Raw genomic sequence first — 26,279 nt, 5'->3', positions numbered from 1 at the left:
AAAAAAAACTCTTTACTGTATCTTTTGACAAGCTGGTGTGTACTTGGATTTTCCACAAGCAAATGCTTTGTTGCATTTACACATTTCCCCGAGAAATCTTTCTTTCCCCCAAATATCATCAAGGACTAGAATACCCCAAAACAAATTTGTGGAGAACATTGGGTTAAGGCCTTACACTCTGTTAAACACAGCTCTTCTGGAGATATCTGAGACTTGGGAAAGGCAAATACATGGCTCTATTAGTGAAGACTGATTTTGTAATTCTAAATATATCTTATTTAGAATTAAGATGAATGAAGCTGGTCTAGATTTTGCTTTTTAGGAGCTATCTTCACTTAGGTTTGTATCAGGATTATTTTAGCAGTGCAGAATTAACTGGTAGAATTTTGTGAAGGATTATCTATTTCTTAAAGCTTTTACCTGCACAACTATCAAACTTTTTAAGCAGGGAGTTCATATACAGACACACATTTGCTTTTTGGGTCTATTTGAGTCTATTGTCATAAAGTATTCCTACAGAAAAAAGTAACCCCCTATATTTTAGGTATTGGAATACATATAGCATATATATATATATATCTCTATATAGATATAGATATCAATACAGATACAGTATTACATTGCAATTAAAACTTTAGATAATCTGTAGCTACATCATCTTTATCATGGTCAATGTTCTAAATGCATTATCTTTCATTTTCTTCTTCTTGATTAGATTTCCCAAAATCTAATCATTATTAGTACTGGATTAGATCTACTACTGTCTAGTCCTTAATTTCTGTTTTTAGTTGTGCTTTGCTTCTCTTTTGTAGGTTTTATTCTGTTCTGTGTCTGGTTTTTTGACATTAAGTATTCACTCTCCCTTAATACATGTATTTATGTGACAGGCCCTGTCGACTGCTATGGATAAGGTGAAGATGAAGACTAGGTCCACAAATGAAACTTCCTTACAATGCATTAAAGGGGACAAATTTCTCACAGAACAGAACTTTGATGACATCTGACAAGTTTAGATGCACACATCTCATTAACAATCATTTCTAAGCAGGCTATAAATTTCAGTTTTGATCTTAAACATTTTATTACTGAAACTTTCAAACTTGTAAAGTAGAACTACTAGAACAATGAACTCCCCCAAAAAACAAAAAACCCAATACAAACCACTCTGCTTCAATAATTATCAACATTTTGCCAATCTACTTCCCAGCTCTCTTTGCCAATTCTTTTTTCTTTTCCTGGAGAATTCAAATGCAAATCTGGTGTCTTACCATTTCTTAAATATATATGTATCTCTTAACACATAGAACCTCTTCTCTTTTAACCACACTGATATTATCATCCCTAACAAAATTAGTATTTCTAAATATCAACTAATACTCAAAGCACATCCACATTTTCCCCACTGTCTCCAAAATGTCTTTTTACATGTTGTTCAAATTAGGTCCAAGCAATGCCCACATACTGAATTTAGTTGATAGATCTCTGTAGTCTCTCAATCTGTAACTGTTGCTCTTCCCCTTTTCTTTTTCATGCCACTTAGTTGAAGAAATCAGGGTCACTTGTTTTGTAGAATTTTACACATTCTGGATCTGCTTGGCTACTTCCTTTTGGTGCCATTAACTCTGTTCCTCTATCCCCCAAATTCTCATTTTTAAAGAGTTTGATTCAAAGGCTTGCTTCCTTCAGTTCACTGTTTTGGCAGTAAGGCTTCGTAGGCAGTGGTATTTCCTATTGCATTTTATCAGGATGTGGATATTATCTGATAGTCCCACTTTTATAGAGGTTAAAATTGATCAAAGGATTCAGAGATGGTCAGCTTGATAAATCCACTGTAAAGTTCTAACTATAAAATATTTCACCCAATAGTTTTAATATCCACCAAAGATAATTTTCTGGACCCATTATTCCATTAGGGAACTAGAAAACAGTAATTTTTCTGATCCTATCATTCATTCTGAATTTACTGATTTCTTAGAAATGAAACAAAACAAAAACGTTTTAATTTGAGGAGCTTTTGGTGGCCCTGAAAGTTGGTTCACATGGAAAAAGCAAAATAAATGCTTATTTTACCCCTTATCAATTTTCAGAATGAGTTGGTGCCCAAACATCTTTGATTGCTGACCAAACAGTGCAGCTGTAACCAAGTAAACTATCAAACTTCAAGTGGGGTCATGGCAAACAACTCAACTCCCACTGGTTGATGATGGGGCAATTTGAGCAACAAACCGTAACTGCCTGTAATGGAATGATCTTTCTTTTATATGATTTTTACATACAAACATACACACACAGGTGCACATATACACACAATATTAAATTTCCAACTGGTTAGTTTCTGCCATCTTTTTGATGTTTCTAATTAATCTTTAACAGTGGTCAGACAACAGGAATTCCAAAACATTTACTTTTTGGAATTTATTACGGGAAAATAATTTCATATTTTTCTGATTCTTTAATTTTTGTATGCTTAACCTCACATTCATGAAATTTGTAAGGTTTCTTTTCAGCATGAAATGACAGATGCGGCTCAAATGATGAAATCCTTGCATTCAATATAACTTCCTAGATTTTATCTGGAATAAATTATCTTTTAAGTTTAGTAAGTGCTGAGCAATGACGTGAGGTATTTCCACATTTTCTACAGTAAATTCCTTTTATATGAATTCACTAATACTAATGATAACAATTGTAGGTAATATTTACAGAAAACATGCTATGTAGCTATTTTTCCAAGCATTAACTACTTAATCCTTAAGACAATTCTATTACACAGTGTGGCAGGCTGACTCTGAAATGGTCCCTACAGCCTGGTATTCATATTCTTGTGTAATCCTCTACCTTTGAATGTGGGGTGACACAGTAACTTACTTCTAACCTGTAGAAGACAGCAAAGGTGACTAAAAGGTATTATTTTGGTGATTAGGTCACAGAAGATTACTGCTTCTATGATGCTAGTAGACTACTACACTCTTAGCTTGCACACTTAATAAGCAGTCATGTTGAAGAAGTTGATGTGGCAAGGAACTAAGGTCAGCCTTCAACCAGCTAGAAACCAAAAGCCATGTGAGTTTGGAAATGGATTCCTTCCCCTGTTGAGCCTTCAGATGAGACCCCACCCTGGCTAAAACCTTTAGTTTAGCTTTTTGAGAGACCATGAAGCAGAGGACCCACCAAAGTTTTGCCCAGACACCTGACCCATAGAGATTGTGAGATAATGTGTATTATTTTAAGCTACTAAGTTTGTGGCAATTTATTACAGAGCAATAAATAACTAATATACATAGGTACTATTATCACCATTTTATAAGTGAGCAAAATGAGGCACAGAAGTTTAAGTACCTTGTACAATAATACACTGGTAATAAAGGAGGGAAATGGGGATAATGATAGATAAGGCTGAAGATTTTCCTACATTCATTGTATTGTTCCCTCATACCAATTTGTTGAAGATAAACAATGTTTGGTCATAGAAGGCTTTTAAAGCAACATATTTTTTTCAGTAATATAAAATTTCTTATGCTTAGCTGAGTCATGAAGCAAATTTCTCAAAAATGATTTAGAGATCCTGTAACATAATGTACAATTGAAAGCTTTCTTGTATTAAACTCCATTATGAATTTTCTGATGTTGAGTAAGATGTGAATGTTGCCTAAAGGCCTTTTTACATTCTTTACATTTGTAGGGTTTCTCCCCAGTATGAATTCTCTGGTGTTGAGTAAGGAATGAATAAAGTCTAAAAGCCTTACCACATTCCTTACATTCATAAGGTTTCTCACCAGTATGAATACTCTGATGCTGAGTAAGTTGTGAGAGCAGTCTAAAAGGTTTCCTACATTCCTTACATTCATAAGGTTTCTCACCAGTATGAATACTCTGATGCTGGGTAAGTTGTGAGAGCAATCTAAAGGCCTTCCCACATTCTTCACATTCATAAGGTCTTTCACCAATATGAATGCTCTGATGTGAAATAAGTTGTGAGTAACTACTAAAGGTCTTCCAGCATTCCATACATTCATAGGGTTTCTCACGAGTATGGATTCTCTGATGGCGAACAAGTTGTTGCCTTAATCTAAAAGTCTTCCCACATTCCTTACATTCATAGGGTTTCTCACCAGTATGAATACTCTGATGGACCGTAAGTTGTTGGCATATTCTAAAAGCCTTTCCACATTCCTTACATTCATAAGGTTTCTCACCAAAATGAATTTTCTGATGTACTCTAAGGTCTGGACCACATACAAAGGCCTTCCCACATTCCTTACACTCATAGAGTTTCTCAGCAGTATGAAGTCTCTGATGTCGAGTAAGGTGTGTACACTGCCTGAAGGTCTTCCCACATGCCTTACATTCATAGGGTTTCTCACCAGTGTGAATTCTCTGATGTCGAGCAAGTTGCTGATGGACTCTGAAGGCCTTTCCACATTCCTTACATTCATAGGGCTTTTCACCAGTATGAAGTCTCTGATGTTGAGTAAGTTCTTGGAGCACTGTAAAAGCCTTCCCACATTCCTTACATTCATAGGGCTTCTCACCAGTATGAAGTTTGTGATGTCGAATAAGGTGTGCTCGCTGTCTAAATGCCTGCCCACATTCCTTACATTTATAAGGTTTCTCACCAGTATGAATTCTCAGGTGTTGACTAAGTGTTGAGCGACGAATAAAGGTCTTCCTACATTCCTTACATTCATATAACTTTTCTCCATTATGAACTCTCTGATATTCAGCAAGAAAATTGTGCTTTTTGTAAGTGGTCATTTTTTCAGAAGTAATTTTCACTTGCCCAAAATATCGCCCCTGTGATTCTTTTTGCTCCTCACTCTTGCCTTTGCATTCCCAATCATTTCTAAAAATGGAGTCCTGAAGATTATAGCTTTTAATTCTTTCCATTATCTCCCACTGGAATGAATATATTTCATAAATGTCCTTTTCTGGAGATAAAGTATTGGTCCTGTATCTGGACTCCAAATCTGAAAGAAAACAGAAGGCAAACACACACTATATTCCTGTGACAGAAGAAAGAAAACTTCTATAGAGAAATAAAAGGCACCTAAAATAATGTCTATTACAAGTAAATGGATTAGATATCTCTAAAATGGGCATTTCTGCTGAACCTAAAAAACCCCTTATCTTCTGCAAAATTACACACCAAAAATCTAAGAGTTTATGAAGAAAACAGGGCTGGAGAAGACCACTCAAACCTTACGCAACTTTATTGGCAGAACCTTAACAAATATAACAATTGATATTTCAAGAGTTGAGTCAAAAGGCAGTTCAGCACAGCTGAAGGCCACTTCACGGATACTAAAATTCACACACAAAAAAGTGGAAATGCTAAATTCCAAGTGCTAGGGAAAAAAAAAAAAAAAAAAAAAAGCCCTGAGCCAGCAAGGCTACCATTCCTAAGATAGAAACAGGGCAAAATGTAACCTGTCTCCAGCTAGAAGCCATGCAAGGTTGATGGTATCTACCTCTGGGAGACACTCTTAGATGCAGACACTTATTACTCATTTTTTTCATATAGAGGTGAAAGGGCAACCAACAATAAAGCATCAAGTTGGACACTCAGCCTTTCCTGATGAATGTTTTAAGTTTACTTCTATTCTGGCTTCATTCCAATAGGAAAATGACCTGTACTCTGTATCAAATAACTCACACATTAATATTGCTATCATTCTCTATTCCCTATCACTATTGAGCTGATTTTTATTTTTGTATTGCAGGTTATTAATTAAGGAACAAACTACTCTTACACATTTAAAAAAAAAAAAAAGCAAAGGAGGGGCGCCTGGGTGGCTCAGTGGGTTAAAGCCTCTGCCTTCAGCTCGGGTCATGATCCCAAGGTCTTGGGATTGAGCCCTACATCAGGCTCTCTGCTCAGCAGGGAGCCTACTTCCTCCCCTCTCTCTCTCTCTCTCTCTCTCTGCCTACTTGTGATCTCTGTCTGTCAAATAAATAAATAAAATCTTAAAAAAAAAGCAAAGGAAACACACAGAATGGAGTACAGGACTGGAGATAAGGTTGGTGATTACAGAAACATATCAGTGATGAGAATCATCTGAAAGTTTCTTAAAATTATACAGAGGTATTTTTAACCAACTGAAACATAATCTATAGGATTAAGTCCTGGGTGTGTTTTTGTTTTGTACTTATATACATTTTCCAGCAAATTATTCTGATGCTCATTAATATTTGAGTCTCTCCACTTCAATGTTTTTAATGACTTCTCTTTATAATTAGAATCAAATATAAATACCTGAATATAGATAATAAGCTGGTATCTGCTTATCAGTACCTCTCTCATTTACTCTCTCTGTTCATGCCACAAAGGCCTCTTTTCAGCTCACAAAAAACACTACCACTGTTCCCATTAAATAGGACACTTTACAGGTTGTTCCTTCTTTGAGAAATCCTCCACCTGCATGGCTGGCTTCCCTTCACCATTAGGTCTCAATCAAAAAATCACTTCTTCCAAAAGCCATTCCTGCTGATCCTGTTTAAAACTATGCACTTTATATTCTATCCCAGCAACTGGTTGCTCTTTTTTGTCCCAATTTTGGAATATTTATTAATTTTATCACTTGTTATTCTGTTAGTTTCTTACCCCTAAGCTTCCCTAGTGGCAGAAACAAACTCTAAAGCCCATTTACCATTAAATAACAAACCCCAAATACGCAATGGATGTTACTCATTTAATTCCCATAATTATGTCATCACTAATGAATATGTACATGTTTCTAATCTTTTTAAAATGTATTACAATAGGAGTGCCTGACTGGCTCAGTCAGTGGAGCATTCAACACTTGATCTTGGGATTCTGAATGTGAGCTCCACATTGGGAGTAGAGTTTAAGTAAAAAAAAAAAAAAAAAAAGAAGTACTATAATGATTTGCTTTTCTCCTCTAGAGTTTATACTATTACTTAACAGTGATACATTTATTCAAATTTTTGTTCCTTCATACCTCTTCTAGGTGTTCCCTCCCATTCCATATCACTAAAGCAATGTTTGTACGTCCCAGAAAACTACCTCAAATATCTTTCAATTATTCTAACATTGAAAGGTTTATGAAATCCTTAGCAAAAAGACATGGGCAGATATTGAGTATAGCAGAATGACAGCCAAATATGGAATGGTACCTGGGATCACCTGAGTGCAAAAGAGGAAAAATAAAGGCTATGTTAGATATAGGGTCAAAGATAATGATTCAGATGAGGGACATGAAAGAGAAAATCTAAATGTTGAATGAAGTAAGCAAAGATAGGGGAACAAGTGGGACAGGAGTGATAAGAAAGGTTCTTTCTATGACTACGGTACAAATGTATAAAACTGCTAAAATGACTCAAAAAATCTCATCACTGGGACGCCTGGGTGGCTCAGTTGGTTAAGCAGCTGCCTTCAGCTCAGGTCATGATCCCAGTGTCCTGGGATCGAGTCCCACATCAGGCTCCTTGCTTGGCAGGGAGCCTGCTTCTCCCTCTGCCTCTGCCTGCCACTCTGTCTGCCTGTGCTCACTCTCGCTCCTCTCTCTCTGACAAATAAATAAATAAAATCTTTAAAAAAAAAATCTCATCACTATAAAACATGAGACTTTGAAACTATTCTAAACTCGATTATGGTGGTGGTTACATAACTATGCATTTGTCAAAATTCTTAGATACTAAAAAGAATGAATTTAATGTACATAAATTATTTTTAGAATAAGCCAGACTTATAAGATATTTTGAAAATATAAACACAGAAAAAGATGTCAATTTCCACTAATTTATAAAAATAATGCACTCTTGGGGCGCCTGGGTGGCTCAGTGGGTTAAAGCTTCTGCTTTCAGCTCAGGTCATGATCCCAGGGTCCTGGAATCAAGCCCCGCATCAGCCTCTCTGCTCAGCAGGGAGCCTGCTTCCTCCTCTCTCTCTCTCTGCCTGCCTCTCTGCCTACTTCGGATCTTTATCAAATAAATAAATAAAATCTTAAAAAAAAATAATGCACCCTTAGGGAATATGTTGGAAATCTCTACCATCTGCTCAATTTTGCTGACAACCTAAAACTGCTCTAAAAATTAAGTCTATTAAGAGAGGGGTCCTGAGTGGCTCATTTGGGTAAGCATCTGACTCTAGGTTTCAACTCAGGTCATGATCTCAGGGTTGTGAGATCAAGCCCTGCATCAGACTCCACACTGGGTGCAGAGCTTGCTTAAGATTCTTCTCTCTCGGGGCGCCTCGGTGGCTCAGTGGGTTAAAGCCTCTGCCTTCGGCTCGGGTCATGATCCCAGGGTCCTGGAATCGAGCCCCACATCGGGCTCTCTGTTCAGCAGGGAGCCTGCTTCACCCCCATCTCTACTTGCCTCTGCCTACTTGTGATCTCTCTCTCTGTCAAATAAATAAATAAAATCTTAACAACAAAAAAAAAAGATTCTTCTCTCGCTCTCCCTCACCCCTCCAATCTCTCTCTCTCTCTCTCAAAAAAAAAAGCAATATATATATCCAAATAGAAATCTCATAATTGAAAAACAGTTAAAATTAAGAATTTTTAAAAAAGATTTTATTTATTTATTTGACGGAGATCACAAGTAGGCGGAGAAGCAGGCAGAGAGAGAGAGAGGGGAAAGCAGGCTCCCTGCTGATCAGAGAGCCAGGACCCTGGGATCATGACCTGAGCTGAAGGCAGAGGCTTTAACCCACTGAGCCACTCAGGCACCCCTAAAATTAAGAATTTAACAGATATATATATATTTTTTAAAGATTTTATTTATTTGACAGATAGAGATCACAAGTAGGCAGAGAGGCAGTCAGAGAGAGAGAGAGGAGGAAGCAGGCTCCCTGCCGAGCAGAGAGCCCCATGCGGGACTCGATCCTAGGACCCTGAGATCATGACCTGAGCCGAAGGCAGCGGCTTAACCCACTGAGCCACCCAGGCGCCCTTAACAGATATTTTTAACAGCAGATTAGACTTAGCAGAAAAGATCAGTGAACTAGGAAATGGGTTTATAGCAGCCGGACTGGAACAAAATAGAGTAAGAAAAAAAGAAAAAACAAAAAACAGAGAACATAAAGGACACATGCAACAATTTAAAAAGGTCTAACATATGTATGACCTGAGTCCCAGAAAGAGAGAGGAGCAAAAATGGGAAACAATACTTGAATATATAACAACCAAGAATTTTTCAAAACTCCCAAGATACGAAGCCTAATTTATTTTTTTTTTTTTTTTTTTTTTTGTTTTAAGATTTTATTTATTTATTTGACAGAGAGAGATCACAAGTAGGTAGAGAGGCAGGCAGAGAGAGAGAGGAGGAGGAAACAGGCTCCCTGCCGAGCAGAGAGCCCGATGCGGGACTCGATCCCAGGACCCTGAGATCATGACCTGAGCCGAAGGCAGCGGCCCAACCCACTGAGCCACCCAGGCGCCCACGAAGCCTAATTTAATTCCTTAAAATAGCAAACAGAATACATACACCACAATATAAAACTAGATACACCACAGTAAATCTCTGAAAACCAAATAAAAAAGAAAATTCTAAAGGAGTCATAAAGGAAAAAAAAAAAACCTCCAAAACAATACCTCCAAAGGAACTACAGTATGACCAAAAACCTGCTGCTAAATGGAAATACAGAAGCCAAAAGACAAGATATTTGCTAAGAGGAAAATAACTGTCAATCCAGAATTCTATCCAACAAAAACAAAGACAAAATTCTATAACCTTTAAAAATATTTTCAAACAAACCTGAGAGAATTCATTGCCAAGAGACACAATAAAATAAATATTTAAGGAAGTTCTTCATGTACAGAGAAAATGATTCCAGAGAGAAGCATGGCAGTGCAGAAAAAAAATGAGGAGCACCGTAAGAGGTAAACATGTAGGTAAAATCTAAATAAGTATTGGGGTGGCTGGGTGGCTCAGTCGGTTAAGCGCCTGCCTTCAGCTCAGGTCATGATCTGGGTCCTGGGATCAAGCCCCGTGTTGGGCTCCCTGCTCAGTGGGGAGCCTGCTTCTCCCTCTCCCTCTGCTGTTCCCCCTGCTTGTGCTCTCTCTGTCAAATAAATAAGAAAGATCTTTAAAAATACATAAATAAAATATTATTAATATCTTCACAGTATTGGGAAAGATACGAAAGGGATTAATTTAAGGTGCAATGTAGTAAGAATCCATGTTTTAATTTCTAGGACAACTCTGAGAAGAAAACTAAAAGTATATATAACTAACATATTCAAGAGGCAAAAGCTAAAATCAAAATATTTTAAAAAATAAAATCAAATTAAAATATTTGATTAATTCAGCAAAGGCAGGAGAGGAAAAAAAGGAAGAAAGAATATGTTGAACCACCAGAAAAAATTAGGACGGTACTAGATTTGCACCTCAATAAGTAAGAAAATTACTTAAATGTAGATGGATAAAATAACATCAATAAAAGACAAAGATGCTTCTTACCCATATCGGGGGAAGGAAGCTGTGTGAGGAGTCCTGTCTAGGTAAAGAGGACATCCCCCACAGGAGGGCAGCCTCAGGCTGATTGTTGAAATACAAGCAAGGTGAGAAGTATCTGGACAGAGGAGCAGACCAACATGTACTGTGCAGACCACCATGAATCTAATTCTACCTCCCACCACCGCCATTCCAATCAAAACCACTATTATCTCCAACCAGGACAAAAGAAATAACCTCCTGACTGATATTCCTTCTTCCCATCTTGCCCCTATTGTTTCTTTTTTATTTTGAAAAAACTGTAGATTCCTATGAGGTTGCAGAGAAATATACAGAAAAGTCTGATGCAACCTTCATCCAGTCTCTCTCGATGTTAACATTTTACCATAACCATAGTATAATACTCAAACCAAGCAATTCTCCTAGTTTTCCTCTAAAAGACAGAGCTTTCATTTTTTGGGAAGTTTATTTATTTATTTTTTTTAAGATTTTTTTTTTTTTATCAGAGAGAGAGGGAGAGAGAGTGAGCACAGGCAGACAGAGTGGCAGGCAGAGGCTGAGGGAGAAGCAGGCTCCCCGCTGAGCAAGGAGCCCGATGTGGGACTCGATCCCAGGACGCTGGGATCATGACCTGAGCCGAAGGCAGCTGCTCAACCAACTGAGCCACCCAGGCGTCCCGGGAAGTTTATTTTTTAATTATTTTTAGTAATCTCTATACCCTACAACCCCAAGATCAAGAGTTGCATGCTCCTCTAACTGAACCAGTCAGGCCTCCCTAGCTTTCATGTTTTTTATATAAAATTTATATTGAGTTAAAAATTTTTTTTTCATATTTAGCTTTTATATTTCGCTTTTTATATTTTTTAGTTTTTATATTTAGGTCTAAAATATATTTTTTAAAAATTTTTTTAAATTTTATTTTTTTAAAGATTTCATTTATTTATTTGACAAACAGAAACCACAAGTAGGCAGAGAGGCAGGCAGAGAAAGAGAGGAGGAAGCAGGCTTCCCGCTAAGCAGAGAGCCTGATGTGGGGCTTGATCCCAGGACCCTGGGATCACAACCTGAGCCGAAGGCAGAGGCTTTAACCCACTAAGCCACCCAGGTGCCCCAGGTCTAAAATATATCTTAAATTAATTTGGGGATGAGGCAGGGGTCAAGATTTTATTCCCCAGTTATGCCAGCACTATTTGTTGAAAAAACTTTCCTTTCCCCATTGGAATGTTTTGGTACCTTTGTAAAAAAATAAATGATCATTTAAGTGTGAGTTCCACCTGGAAGGTCTTTGTTCTGTTGTTGATCCTTATCCAATATTCAATGTCTTGACTACTGTAGTTTTATTTATTTAATATTTATTAATATGAGAGAAAGATAATGTGAGCAGGGGGCAGAGGAAGAGAATCTCAAGTAGACTTCCCACCTAGTCTGGAGCCTGATGCAGGGCTCACTCTCACGATCCTTAGATCATGACCTGAGCTAAAACCAAGAGTTGGACACTCAGCATACTGAGCCATCCAGGTGCCCTTTGATTACTATAGTTTTATTTATTTATTTATGTTTTAAAAGATTTTATTTACTTGACAGTGTGCGAGCACAAGCAGGGGGAGATGCAGGCAGAGGGAGAAGGAGAAGCAGGCTCCCCGCAGAGCAGGGAGCCCCATTCGGGGCTCAATTCAAGGACCTGGGATTATGACCAGAGCCGAAGGCAGTCACTTAACCAACTGAGCCACCTGGCGCCCTGATTACTGTAGATTTTGTAATGAATCTTGAAGTATCTTCAAGTCATGTAGTCTAAGTCCTATAATATAGTCTTCCTTTTCCAAGATTACTTTAGAAATGCTAAGTCCATCATTTTTCCATATAAATTTTTGGAATCAGCTTCTTAAAACTATAAAATTGACATTTTAACAATACGAAGTCTTCCCATCCCCAAAACAGTCTCCATTTATTTAGGTCTTTAATTTCTCTTAGCAATGTTCCATGAATTTTAGTGTAGAGGTCCTACATGTTTTGTTAAATTTATTCCTTAATATTTTTTTTGACACTAATGTAAACTGACTTAATTTGCTTTCAAATTTCTTAATTGACTTAATTTATTTTACTTTAAATTCCTTATTTTTTTCACATCTAGTATATAAAAACACAATTGATTTTTATATAGTAACTTTGTATCCTATGATCTTACTATGCTCTTCCTTTATTACTTGGAGTAGTTGCTGTTTTGATTCCTTAGGATTTTCTATGTACACAATCATGCCATCTCCAAACAGTTTAACTTCTTTCTTTTTGATTTTATGTCTCTTATTTTTCTTGCCATATTGCAATGCTAGGACCTTCAATTCAATGTTAAATAGATATGGGAAAAGTGGGCACTCTTGCATTATTCCCAATCTTAAGGGGGAAATTGTTCAATCGAGTATGATGAAGTTTATAATGTAGTATTTTTTTTAGCAGTATTTTTTGAGGAAGTTCCCTTGAACTTCCAGTTTCCTGAAAATTTTTATTATGAATGGATGTTGAATTTAGTCATAAGCTATTTCTACACATATGGACACAATCACATAGTTTCTCGCATTCTTGTTAATACTGTGAAAGATATGGATTAATTTTTTTTCACACTAATTAATTTTTGAATGTTAAACCAAGCTTGCATTCCCGGGATAAACCCTACTTATCATCATTTTACATATGTTAGATTTAATTTACTAATATTTTCTTAAGGATTTTATATCTATGTTCATGAAGGATGAGTGTATCATTTTTTTTTCCCCCCTTTGGTGATTCACCAGGACATAGTATGCAAGTTACACTATTCTTGGAAAATGAGTTGGGAAGCTGTTCTTTCCTTTTATGAAGGAATTTATGTACCACTGTTATTTCTTCTGTAAACATTTAATAGAATTTGCTGGTGAAGCCATTTGAACCTGGTGTTTTCTTAATGGAAAGATTTCTGGTAACTGGGGCGCCTGGGTGGCTCAGTGGGTCAAAGCCTCTGCCTTCGGCTCTCATTATTCTTTTAATGGCTATAAGGTGTGATAACCCAGTTACTCTTTCATTCCTAGTATTAGCAATTGTCTTTTTTTTCCCTTGAAGAATCAAGCTAGGTGTTCATCAACTTTGATCTTTTTCAGAAATCAACTTTTGGCTTTATTAATTTTCTCTAATTTTCTTATCTTGTTGATTTCAGTTCTTATGTTTATTATCAACTTTTTTTCTCCTACAGAGAACAGCTCCTCTCTCTGAAGTAGGAGAAAAATATGAATACTGAGAAAACCAGAGAGCTATAATCAAGGTGAACATGAAGTTCCTTTGGTGGCCAGATTTAAAAGATTTTAATTTGCTGCCCGGGTCTCATCCCTTTCCTCCAAAGGCCATGGGCTTTGAGGAGAGATTTCCAACATGTCAAGGCTAACAAGCTTGGCTGATTTTCCCCATCTTGCTCAGCCCTCACTCACCAGAGCAGTGTCTTCTGGTCCCTTCCCTTACAACCATCCAGGGTTCCTTCCCTTCATCCAGTAAAGTAATCACATCTGGTTTAGAAATGGAAGGTTCTGCTTAAAAGATAATGTGACATGAAATTTTAAGTGCAAAAGCCAGTCCAAATTTGGTTAAGTTCATAATTAACTACAGATCAAAATGGTACTTTATAAAGCCTAAGAGCAAATAAATGCAAGGGAGTTGAAGAGCACTCACTCATATTAGGGTAACTTCAGGAGCACAAGGAACAGATGGTTAAGAACAGGCCTTAATATAATTTAAACTCATACAAGCTCCATTGAGAGGCAGTCTTGTGTAGTGGTTGGGAACACAGTCTGGATCCAGACTGCCTGAGTTTAAATCCTACCTTTGTTGCTGTGTTACCTCAGCCAATTATTAACCTCTTATCCCTAAGTTTTCTCATCTGAAATGAGGATAACCATAGTATATTTCTTCCAGAGTTGTGAGAATTAATTAGTAACACACAATGCTCAGAATTGTACAAATATATGTACAAAAAATAGAACAAATATATGAAGCTATATGTATTTACATATAAATATATATATACATACATATACACACCTATATGTGTGTTAGCTATTTTTATTGTTATCCATTTGCTGACAAGATAGTGTCTTAACTGAGACATCTTCTGATCCTTTCTAGGATTATTTACTCAATGTTAAATGCAAAGTTCTTAGATTTTAAATTACAACCACAAAGCAGGAAAAATTAAATATGGTTGTTATAGGAAACAGAATGTGTTTGCTTGAGTTTTAAATGAACTTTGTGGATCCATTTCATACTTTGTAAGTTCTATAGGCTCCCCTGATTTTTAGAGACACTCAAAGCCCCTGTGTTTAGGTACTTTCCTTGCAGGTGGATTAGAATGGAGTGTTAAGTATTTGCATCAATTCTGGGCTCAAATATAAGGTAAAATCTGGTTTCTTGGACAATGCCTTTGGTGGCAGAATTCAAGCCAGAATTGAAGCCCAGTCCTTGGATAGCAGTGAAACAAGTAAATTACAGAGCCTGAAGAAAATGTGAAGGACAGGGGCGCCTGGGTGGCTACGGGGTTAAACCTCTGCCTTTGGCTCAGATCATGGTCTCAGGGTCCTGGGATCAAGCCCCACATCGGGCTCTCTGCTTGGCGGGGAGCCTGCATCCCCCCTCTCTCTGACTACTTGTGATCTCTCTCTGTCAAATGAATAAAATCTTAAAAAAAAATTGCTTTAAAAAAAATGTGAAGGACAGAGCTAGATGAAAGTGATGACGTATTAAATGGAGGAGCCTTTTTCCAACCTAATGAAGCTAAAACCATTACTTTGGAACAGAGAGAAAAAATTTATCTAGTTTTTCAAAACATAGTCCTGAAGTTGACAGCAGAGAAAGCCAACATAGTTTGGGATAAATAGCCTTACCTAGTGAGATGAAATTGCTGTAATTCTCCCACATCACATCCCTATATAAGTCCCTCTGAGCTGAGTCCAGGAATTCCCATTCTTCCTGTGAGAAGTCTATGGCCACGTCCCTGAATGTCACTGAACCCTGAAAAAATAAGACTCATGTATTACCTGTGAAAATAAATGAAATATTTTTTAAATGAAAAGGATCAAGGACTGCAATGCAGAGAAGGGTTCACATAACAGGCAAATGAGGTAGGGCTTATGTATCAGGGGCAGTAAGAAAATTAGTATCATTGAAGGAGAGTTCTACATGTCTTGAATAGTCCTATGGCTACAGATAAGATTAATTTTTTACCCAGAAGTATCTGGAAATGAATAAAATAACCAAAAAGTCCAAATTAAATGAAACACTACACACAAGCCTCCTACAAGCTCTGCTTCTCTACCACAAATTCATGGGAAATGTCTTCTACCTTCTTTTCCCTTAAATGATCGTGAAAAAATATTGATAAGAACTTCTCCCAAATGTACTACAACAGCTCTTCTAAGATAACAGATTCAAGCTCATCATAAAGTCATATTTTCTTACAAACATTTCCTCTATAAGGACCATTTTTTTAGCCAAATTTATAGAAATTCCTACATGAATATTTTAGATGCAGTCTTTTTTCTTTTCCTATTTAGATATTTTAATTCAGTTCAATTTCAAACATCTTCCTCAGCTCTCACAGTGTACATTATCTATTACTTGTGCAACTTAGTCTTTATCATCCATTATCCCTCATTGAACACTCTTCCTCATTCCTGAGTTAGAGGATACTCAACCATGATGATGTCACTTTGGACCAGTGGTTTTCAACAAGGAGTGCTTTTACTCTGCAGAAGACATCTGGCCATGTCTGGAGACAATTTGGTTGTCACCACCTGGGGGGAGGAGGTGTGGGTGTTACAGGCATCTAATTTGTAAAGGTCAGGGACACTGTTAGATATACTGCAATGCAGAAGACAAGTCCCCACAATAAAAGATTCTCTGGCTCAAAATATTAATAGTTCCAAGGTTGAGACACCTTGCTGTAAACCCGTACATCTTATAAAATTACACAGTGCACTTTGCTCCTGGTACTATTCTCTCAGGGTTTGCTGGAGATGATTCTCAATCTCTCTCTTTGCAGTGCTGTTCTGATTACCTCCTAATCAGCCAACTGGTGAGGGACAGATCCCTTGGCCTAAACAGTATGAGGTGGCTCAATTCCTGACACTGGACAGATGAGATTGACAGCATTATTAGACATGTATACTCACAGCCTAGGGGAGGAGAACACCACACATCACGCAGGGCCACACAGGGGTTGCACTCAGGGATGGAGTGAACAAGCAGGGTCTGTGGGAGGTAGGCTTTGTAGTAAAAAGAGGATAAGGTGGCCCTAATTCCCTCAGGAGGATGTGACTGGTTTGTTTGAATAATTTTGTGGTCCAGCAAGGAGGTGAAACCCTTTAGAGTGAGGACCAGGAGGGGTTTAGGTCATCTTCCTGATAGGAAAGCTATTTAGGTGGGAGTCTTTTTGCTGGATGGGGAGCACATCTCGCAAGAACAGGGGAACTCATGATTAGGCCTTTGGAGCCCTGATAAAGATATCAAATAAGCATATGAAATTTTAGGCCTTACAATATAAGACCCCAATTACATTCCTACCCAATCAACCCAGTCCTAAAAGCCTTTCACATGTACCCTAAAATTTCAACACATACAAAGACTGAGCCAACACTAAATCTCATCTTATGTACGGGAAAACTCATCTGTGAAGAAGTCTGGAGTTTTCCCTTCTAGTAGTCAAACAGGACCAAATTCTTTCTTCAATCACACCACAGATCTTCAAGGAAAGTTTTCAAACCAAGGATCTCTCACTTAATATCAATAACCCATTCCTGAATATCAGACATTCTAAGACTACATTATTAAACTGTTACCTATTTTCCCATCATTTTATTTTTTTTTTTTTTTTTTTTTTAAAGATTTTATTTATTTATTTGACAGAGAGAAATCACAAGTAGGCAGAGAGGCAGGCAGAGAGAGAGAGGAGGAAGCAGGCTCCCTGCTGAGCAGAGAGCCCGATGCGGGACTCGATCCCAGGAACCTGAGATCATGACCTGAGCCGAAGGCAGCAGCTTAACCACTGAGCCACCCAGGCGCCCCTTTCCCATCATTTTAAAGCAAAGAATTCCACGGCATTATACATCAATTCCAAGCTTCCAAATAGCCTAACGGCTCCCTCCAGCACAGAACCACAGTTCACATGGGTTAGTTATTGCAAACATATCTTTAGCTTTAGAATTTTCATTGTCTCTTTTACCGAATTCATGTTCCTCACTTGCTTTGTGTCTTTCCCCACAATTTCTTCAATACTTCTGCAACTTTTTAGAGACTTATTTTGTACTACACAAGAGCTATACGTTAAGTGCACTATGAAAATGCATTTCAGCAAGAACATAACACTCAGTTATGACTCACACTCAGTATGAAGCTGATACCCCCATTCTCACCAACAGCACCAGATACACACATCCTCTTTAATGATATTTGCATGCATCTCAAAACACCTATAGATGGTTCTGACGGTCTAGGAATTATATGTGAAATATAAGGAGACTCTCCTGCAATTAATCTTTTGTTAAGGTTGTATTGAACTATACAATTTCACATATATATAAGTTCTAAAAATAGGCAAAATTCATTTATAATGTTAGAAGTCAGGATAGTGGGAGCTGCCTGGGTGGCTCAGTTTGTTAAGCAGCTGCCTTCAGCGCAAGTCATGATCCTGGGGTACTGGGTTCCAGCCCTGCATTGGACCTCCTTGCTCAGCAGGGAGTCGGCCTCTTCCTCCTTCCCTACCCCTGCTCACGAGGTCTCGCTCTCTCAAATAAACAAAATCTTTTTTTTTTTTTTTTAAAGATTTTATTTATTTATTTTACAGAGAGAAATCACAAGTAGATGGAGAGGCAGGCAGAGAGAGAGAGAGAGGGAAGCAGGCTCCCTGCTGAGCAGAGAGCCCGATGCGGGGCTCGATCCCAGGACCCTGAGATCATGACCCGAGCCGAAGGCAGCGGCTTAACCCACTGAGCCACCCAGGCGTCCCTCAAATAAACGAAATCTTAAACAAACAAACAAACAAACAAACAAAAAGAAGTCAGGATAGTGGTTATATCTGGGCTGGGTGGGCAGGGAGTGATTGAAAAGGGGGCATCTTAGGTACTAGCAATATTCTTTTCTTGACCTGAGTACTGACAGCACAGATATGCTCAATTCATGAAAATTCATTCAGCTACACACTTAGGACTTGTGTACTTTTCTCTATGTGTGTTACATGTCAATAAAAAACTCAAAAACGTTGAAAAGATGTCAAATTGTGTACTGGAGACACAAATATTTCCTACATAAAACCAGACTAAAAATCGCTGTGTTCAGGGGCGCCTGGATGGCTCAGTGGGTTAAAGCCTCTGCTTTCGGCTCAGGTCATGATCCCAGGGTCCTGGGATCGAGCCCCACATTGGGCTCTCTGCTTAGCAGGGAGCCTGCTTCCTCCTCTCTCTCTGCCTGCCTCTCTGCCTACTTGTGATCTCTGTCTGTCAAATAAATAAATAAATAAATAAACAAACAAACAAAAAGACTCTGCCTTCAGCTCAGGTCATGATTCCTTGGTCCTGGGATTGAGCCCTGCATCAGGCTCTCCACTCAGCGAGAAGCCTGCTTCTCTTCCTCTCTCTTTGCCTACCTCTCTTCCTACTTGTGATCTCTTTCCGTCAAATAAATAAATAAAATCTTTTAAAAAAGGGGCGCCTGGGTGGCTCAGTGGGTTAAGCTGCTGCCTTTGGCTCAGGTCATGATCTCGGGGTCCTGGGATCAAGTCCCGCATCGGGCTCTCTGCTCAGCAGGGAGCCTGCTTCCCTTTCTCTCTCTGCCTGCCTCTCTATCTACCTGTGATCTCTCTCTGTCAAATAAATAAATAACATCTTAAAAAAAAAATCACAAAAATAAAAATCTTAAAAAATAAAAATCACTGTGTTCAGAGAAACATACTCTCTCTGAAATTTAAATATTAAAATCAAAAGCTGTTTTGTTTTTTTTTTTAAAGATTTTATTTATTTATTTGACAGAGAGAGATCACAAGTAGATGGAGAGGCAGGCAGAGAGAGAGGGAAGCAGGCTGCCTGCTGAGCAGAGAGCCTGATGCGGGACTCGATCCCAGGACCCTGAGATCATGACCTGAGCCGAAGGCAGTGGTTAACCCACTGAGCCACCCAGGTGCCCTCAAAAGCTGTTCTATTGGAAAATGTTAGCAAGGGGACATTCTGCAGAAAATGCCTGCATTTTTCTCAAGGCATTTCACTTTCGCTCCCCCATGGCTCTTGACAGAAGACTTTGGAGCTAGGAGGCGGTCCACATTAGTGGAGAAGAGGGAAGGGCACCTAGAAAGGACACTGGGCTATTTGTCCCCAACCCTCATAGGACTTAGAGTTACTAAAGCAAGTTCCTGGGCAGAGTTCAAGTTAAGGGAATGAGTATGTACACATAACCTAGAGATCAACAACATTTCAAAAAGGAGAAAAGAACATCAACTTACATGGGCCATGGTTTCAAAATGTAAGAACTGGTCAGTCCTTTTTAAGATTTCTCTGTTGGGGAACTGCAAAGCCCTGATAAGCCAGATCTGAAAGAAAAAAAGAGACCATAAAACCAAATGTAACTCAGAGATCCCAAAATGACTTAAGTTAATGAGTTTTTTTTCTTTTGCCTTCCTACTTCTTAACTATTCTCCACCACTATACCCACTACCCTGATCCCACACTCATAAAAACTAGGAGATGTCTGAAGAAATCCAAGCTTTGAGAAAATCCAGCTGAATGAAAGCCTGAATACTTCGGAGAAGGATTCCCCATCTGGCAATATATATCTGGTCCTGATAACGGACTCCTCCTTCCTCCAGTACAACTTTTCAGGGCTGAGAAAGGGCCATACCACCTATATACCGTCTCTTGAGCCCCCAGGATCCTGCCTGAACTTCCTAAATACGAAGCCTGAAAACCATATAGACTGAGCCTGGCAGCTGCTGCCACTGGCCTTTCTCCACCCCAAACAACTCATTACTCTGTTTCCCAATCAGGACCTCTCGTACCAGAACATCCTTTGCACCTCTCTCCTCTCATTCCATGACCACCACAGCTAGTCAAACATTCATGGAGAACTGTTACATGATGGGTGCTTTACGTACATCACCCCGTAACCCTCAGCATTGCTCTGCTATGTATTTCTTGTCATTTCTCAATGGATCAGGAAACCAATGCTCAGGGGTGAAATCATTTGCCCAAATTCACAGTTATGAAGTGGCAAAGCTTTGTTCTGAGTTCACATTTCTCTAACTATAAAGTCATCTTGCAACTTTGGTTTTTGTCTCTGAAGACTAGATTTCTTTCTTTCTTTTTATTTTTTTTAAAGATTTCATTTATTTGACAGAGAGAGAGAGATCACAAGTAGGTAGAGAGGCAGGCAGAGAGAGAGGGGGAAGCAGGCTCCCCGCTGAGCAGAGAGCCTGATGCGGGGCTCTATCCCAGGACCCTGGAATCATGACCTGAGCCGAAGGCAGAGGTTTTAACCCACTGAGCCACCCAGGTGCCCCTGAAGACTAGATTTCTGCTTCACTGAGAGGAACCTGAACAAGGGCAAATCACTTAAAAGAAAAAAAGAAAAAAAAAGTATCTTTCAAAAGATACTAAGTCTCACTACTAATTAAGGAGATGTGTATAAACCACATACAAAAATTATACTTTTACAGTGACAGGACTGGGAGGTCTAAAAGACTGATGATGTCCCAGACCAGTAAGGTCATGAAGAAATGGACACAGTGTTGATCCAAATTTATAACTATGTGAAGCAGCATTTAAACATTATAACCCGGGACGCCTGGGTGGCTCAGTCGATTAAGCCGCTGCCTTCGGCTCAGGTCATGATCCCAGGGTCCTGGGATCGAGTCCCACATCGGGCTTCTTGCTCAGCAGGGAGCCTGCCTCTCTCTCTGCCTCTGCCTGCCACTCTGCCTGCTTGTGTGATTTCGCTCTCTCTCTTTCTGACAAATAAATAAATAAAATCTTTAAAAAAAAAAAAATAAACATTATAACCCTATAAACCCTAAGAACCAGTTCCCAGAACTCCACTTCTAAGACAAAAGGAACTATTTGCACATGTATATAAAGATATCTGCAGAGGTATGCAGATAGGTATGGTTTACAGTGAATAAAGGCTGAAAAGAATCTAATCTAGGAAATGGTTAAATAGTATTGCATCTATACCGCTGAAAACCAGGCACATATTAAAAAGTGATGAGGTAAAATAAAAAAGTGATGACATTGCCCTAATTTTGATAAAATGGGTAAAGCCACTGTGTTTAAAAAAAAAAAAAAAAATCCCATGGGGTGCCTGGGTGGCTCAGTTGGTTAAGCGTCAGACTCTTGATCTTAGCTCGGGTCTTGATCTCAGGGTCATAAGTTTGAGCCCCTAGTTGGGCTCCACTTAAAAAATAAATGAAAATATAAATAAATAAATAAATCCCAACACGTGTGGCATTAAATTCTTGTAACAGAAAAAAAAAATCACATGTATACCTAGAAGGATTAGTTAAAATGTTTACAGGAATAGCCAGGAACACTCACCACCATATTTTTTTTTTTTAAAGATTTTATTTATTTATTTGACAGAGAGAGATGGAGAGGCAGGCAGAGAGAGAGAGAGGGAAGCAGGCTCCCTGCTGAGCAGAGAGCCCGATGTGGGACTCGATCCCAGGACCCTGAGATCACGACCTGAGCCGAAGGCAGCGGCTTAACCCACTGAGCCACCCAGGCACCCCACTCACCACCATATTAAACACAGTGTGAACCTGACATACACAAATACTCCAAATAAGGCAAAAATTTCCCCATTTCAAGGTTTTAAGTCTTCTGTTGAACTAAGAAAAAAGCCCAGGATACTCTAAGAACAGCTGTTGTTTTTCCTGGGTGACCTTTCTTTCTTTCTTCCTTCTTTCTTTTTTTTTTTTTTTTTTTTTTTTAAGATTTTGTATTTTGGGGGCACCTGGGTGGCTCAGTGGGTTAAAGCCTCTGCCTTCGGCTCAGGTCATTATCCCACGGTCCTGGGATCAAGCCCCGAATCAGGCTTCCTGCTCAGCAGGCAGCCTGCTCCCCGGCCTACCCCCCTCTCCCGCCTACTTGTGATCTCTGTCTGTCAAATAAATAAAATCTTAAAAAAAAAAAAAAAGATTTTATATATTTATTTGACATAGAGCAAAAGCATAAGCAGGGGGAGCAGCAGGCAGAGGGAGAGGGAGAAGCAGGCTCCCTGCTGAGTGGAGAGCCTTGACTCAGGGCTCAATCCCACCACCTTGGGACCTGAGCCTAGAGCAGACACTTAACTGACAGAGCTCCCCCATGTGCCTCGAGGGACTTTCTTTTTCTTTTTTATTTACTTCACCTTCTAATTCAAGAACCAAGCTGGAGTTTATCTAGAAATGAATGATAAAAAATCCTTCTGATGCCTTTTAAGTAACAACAGCAGTCTCATGGCTGCTTCCTTTCACATTTTACTGAGAAATAAATTTATTTTATTTCTGAGCTGATGCTTTAGGCTAAGATGCCTATGAAGCTTCCAGTTGGATCTGTTGGATCTCTTTGTTTTACTAATCTCACTTTGCATAAAATATCATTCAAATAAAAACTGTGAGACATTGTTAATGATACTGGAATTAAAATAAAATTTTTAAAAAACACACCCAAACAGAAAACCTATGAGACATAAATCTTACTGTATTAAATCCATTACCTCCAGACCCCATAGCTTCAGTATAATATGGACGTAACTTGATAGTACTTGCTGTCATCAGATTAATATCTCTTCCTTCCATTATAATAGGTTACTGAGTAAGTCAGGAGGAATTTTTTTTTAAGTATTCATAATGATGAGACTTGGCATACTGTTATAATTAATTACTGATACAGGCTTTTGTGTACCACTTTCAGGATACAAATCTTAGCTCTGACAGTTATTAACTATGATTCTGGACATGTCACTTAACTTTCCAGCCTTAGTCACCTCCCATAAAAAAATGGGTGATATAGATTCTAACTCAAAAGGCTGTTATGAGGATTAAATAAGACCTCACATAAAATAAAGCACTTAAAATAGCAAATAAACAGTAAATAAAAGTCAGTTATATCACTGAAAATGAAGACTACTACATACATTTTCCATAAAAATCTTGAGCTTCTCAGCGCTGCTCTTATAATGCTAGCTAATAAATTTCAAACTTCACATTGATAAGCAACTCCTCCTGATTAACAACAATTTACAAAAGGGGGTTCAAGGATGGATGAAGCCAAAGTGGGAAAACACAATTTTTGGACCTGGGTGATGAGAAAAAAGATGGAATTACAACATAATAGTAACAATTAAATCTACTGAGCACTTATTATGTGTCAAGCACTCTCTGAGGACTTTATATATAACTAATTCATCTTTTCATAGCAATCCTATATGGCAGTTTCTATCATTATCCTTTCACAGATGAAGAAGCTGTGGCACAAAGAGATGAAATAAATTACCCCAATTCCACCTAGCTCTAAGTGGCAGTTTTAGGACTACAACACTGGTAATTTAGCTCCACAACTCAACTGCCTCTCCTAAGACCACATAAATATAAGACCACTCATGCTGTCAAAAACTTCAAACCATTTCTCAAATTCCAACTAACATCTTCCATTCCCTTCCCTCCTTAACACAGACCTCTCCATTAAAAACCCTGTCACATTACTACTTCTTAAAAGCCTCAAAAGCAGAAAACCCTGTCACCAAAGGAACTATCTCCTACCTTTGCCTGCTTTTGAATTCAGGACAGTGGTAAAGATCAAAGACATCTAGCATATGATTCCACCTAAACTGTGATCCTCTCAACAAATCGAAGCCTAAAATAAAGCCCTGCGGTTGGCCTCCCTTCAGGAGGTTTACTTGCTAGCCATTTAGACAATTTGAAAGAAACAGCTCACAGAAGGAATTAAATGACTGCCAAAGGCTCATGGGAATACCCACTGGAGAGGAGGCAGGAGGTAACCAGATGGCCCCTATCATTCACTGGGAAAGAAGAGCAAAGAACCAGGTATATGGATAGGATATTTCCAGTGTTAAAACCTAACCAGCAAAAGACCACCTGGAAAAAGCTTGTACAGTCCAACAAAATCAGATTTATTGACTTAAGAGAAGGAGGAAATTCCACAGGAAGGGTTGGAACGCAATGGAGGAGGAGAAGAAAAGCTCTTTTGTAAAGAGCTGAATTCCTACGGAAGGATTTTGAAGGATGTATGAGAGGTAGGGAACAGTTCGGGAATGGTTGCGGTTTTCTGTGGGAGCCTAGGAAAGGCAGAGATTAATTGGAGATTAAGTATTATCGTGAAGGGAAAGCAGTTTAGCAACTGGGTATCTCCAGCAATAAAATAAAAAATGGCAAAGCAAGTCTGGAGCATCATTGGTAAAACAGCTGTAATCTCTCAAAAAGGGATTTGTTACAGCATTTTACAACTGCTGCATGAATAATAACTTTCTATTAATTTTGCAGCTGGCTTTATCTGTCTCTTCTCTCCCAGCCGGATTAATGCAAGGGCTGTTTTTTCTCTTTTCAGTCCGCACGCATTTTTCATTCTTTCCCAGGAAATGCAAAGGTTTCCATGTCCAGGAAAAAAAAAAGTTACATTTCACGAACAAAGGATATAGACATACAAATGGTTATCTTCTCTTTTCTCGCTCCTAACTGAAGACCGGCAGGATTGGGGAAAAGACACGGGAATCCTGAGGCATTAAGCCTTTCTTGGAACTCAGCCCGCCTTGGCTAACTCAAAACACACCCCCGCTATCACACTTGCTCCCACCAGCCACCCGCACAGAACCCGATGGAACTAAGAAGGAGTCCGGGGTTAAGCTCAGCCTTCTCGGTATCAGAGAAAGGCCGAGTACAAAGGCCAAGTCTGGAATCTGTCTCCGAAGTCATGGTAGTTTCCTTACGAGGGAGCTCTGATTAAGCTGTGGTTCTCAGAGCTGCAATTCTCAAGACCGCGTCTTTTTGTTGGGGGCCTTCACTCTGGGGTTCATACATCTAACTCGGAGCCATTCTGGGCCGAGGGATATGTGCAGCCCTTAAGCGGAAAGGGAAAGGACGCCTCAGGGTACCCGATGCCCAGTCAGCGTCACAAATTCCACAAGTCAGTACAACCCGGTTCACACAGAGGCCCGCGCCGCCCCCGCGCCGCCCCCGCGCCCATTTCCTCAATGCTCGCGACCAACTCACCTCTCCAAGCCGACACCAGTTAGAAAGCCGGAAGGCAACAAGGAGCAAAGGCCTGTGGGAAATGTAGTCTTCGGTAGGGAGGGCCCGCCCCCGCCCCAAATTGCTGCGCGGAGTGCGCAAGCGCGGGTGCTCTCGCCGTTGCTGAGGTGATCGCTGGGAAACCCTTGGGGGTTGATAGGTGGGCTACCAGGGGAGGTGCTTCAGGGATTCCCCGGACCAGGAAGCGCGTTCTCAGAGCTTGTCGTGCTTTTGGCGGAAGCACTGGTATGTCTTAGCTAAGTCTTAACACCAGCAAACACATAACGTACCTACTAGGCGCACAGCAGGTACTCAGTATATATGCCCAAGTAGATGTAGATATATGTCAAGTTCTGAATAAAAAATATCCCCAAACCGTATCAGAACGGAGAGCGGACGACATAGTAAGATAGCTCGTGCTTGCTCGAGCTCTCTCCTTCCCTTCCTTCCTCTTCTCGGTTTTTTTCTCCTTCTTGGCAGTTGTGAACAAATTGTTCTATAAATTCTGTTGGATTAAGGTGATCGATAAAGTTGCCCTTCCCCGCTTATCGGCCATTTCTCTTTCCTCAGTTTTAGTTCCCAG

At 39.2% G+C, this 26,279-nt stretch overlaps 1 protein-coding gene across 6 annotated transcripts; it reads right to left on the bottom strand.

Moving 5' to 3' along the window:
* ZFP14 (ZFP14 zinc finger protein) lies at positions 1–25,768 on the bottom strand. Of its 6 annotated transcripts, XM_059151519.1 has the most exons (7): positions 25,679–25,768; positions 19,922–20,008; positions 16,605–16,683; positions 16,128–16,226; positions 15,318–15,444; positions 13,872–13,970; positions 1–4,967 (listed from the first exon to the last, which is right to left on the bottom strand). In XM_059151519.1, the coding sequence occupies exons 4-7, from the start codon at positions 16,128–16,130 to the stop codon at positions 3,601–3,603; spliced, it is 1,596 nt and encodes a 531-aa protein (XP_059007502.1). In that variant the 5' UTR covers positions 16,131–16,226; positions 16,605–16,683; positions 19,922–20,008; positions 25,679–25,768; the 3' UTR covers positions 1–3,600. The 6 variants fall into 6 exon arrangements, with proteins under 6 accessions (XP_059007502.1, XP_059007504.1, XP_059007505.1 ...); XM_059151521.1 differs by lacking the exon at positions 16,128–16,226; XM_059151522.1 differs by lacking the exons at positions 16,128–16,226; positions 16,605–16,683 and having other exon boundaries at positions 15,318–15,470.
* Between the last annotated feature and the right edge of the window lie 511 nt (positions 25,769–26,279).

This window comes from Mustela lutreola, chromosome 16 (assembly GCF_030435805.1).
Source record: "Mustela lutreola isolate mMusLut2 chromosome 16, mMusLut2.pri, whole genome shotgun sequence".
Lineage (NCBI taxonomy): Eukaryota > Metazoa > Chordata > Mammalia > Carnivora > Mustelidae > Mustela > Mustela lutreola.
This window is presented reverse-complemented; position numbering and strand designations above follow the sequence as displayed.

Coding starts and splice junctions, on each gene's coding strand:
- ZFP14 (XM_059151517.1), bottom strand. Junction 13,971..15,317: donor CAGCAATTTCATCTCACTAG/GTAAGGCTATTT, acceptor TTATCTTTTAAG/CAGAACCTTCCATTTCTAAA. Junction 4,968..13,871: donor GACCAGAAGACACTGCTCTG/GTGAGTGAGGGC, acceptor GTTTTCTTTCAG/ATTTGGAGTCCAGATACAGG.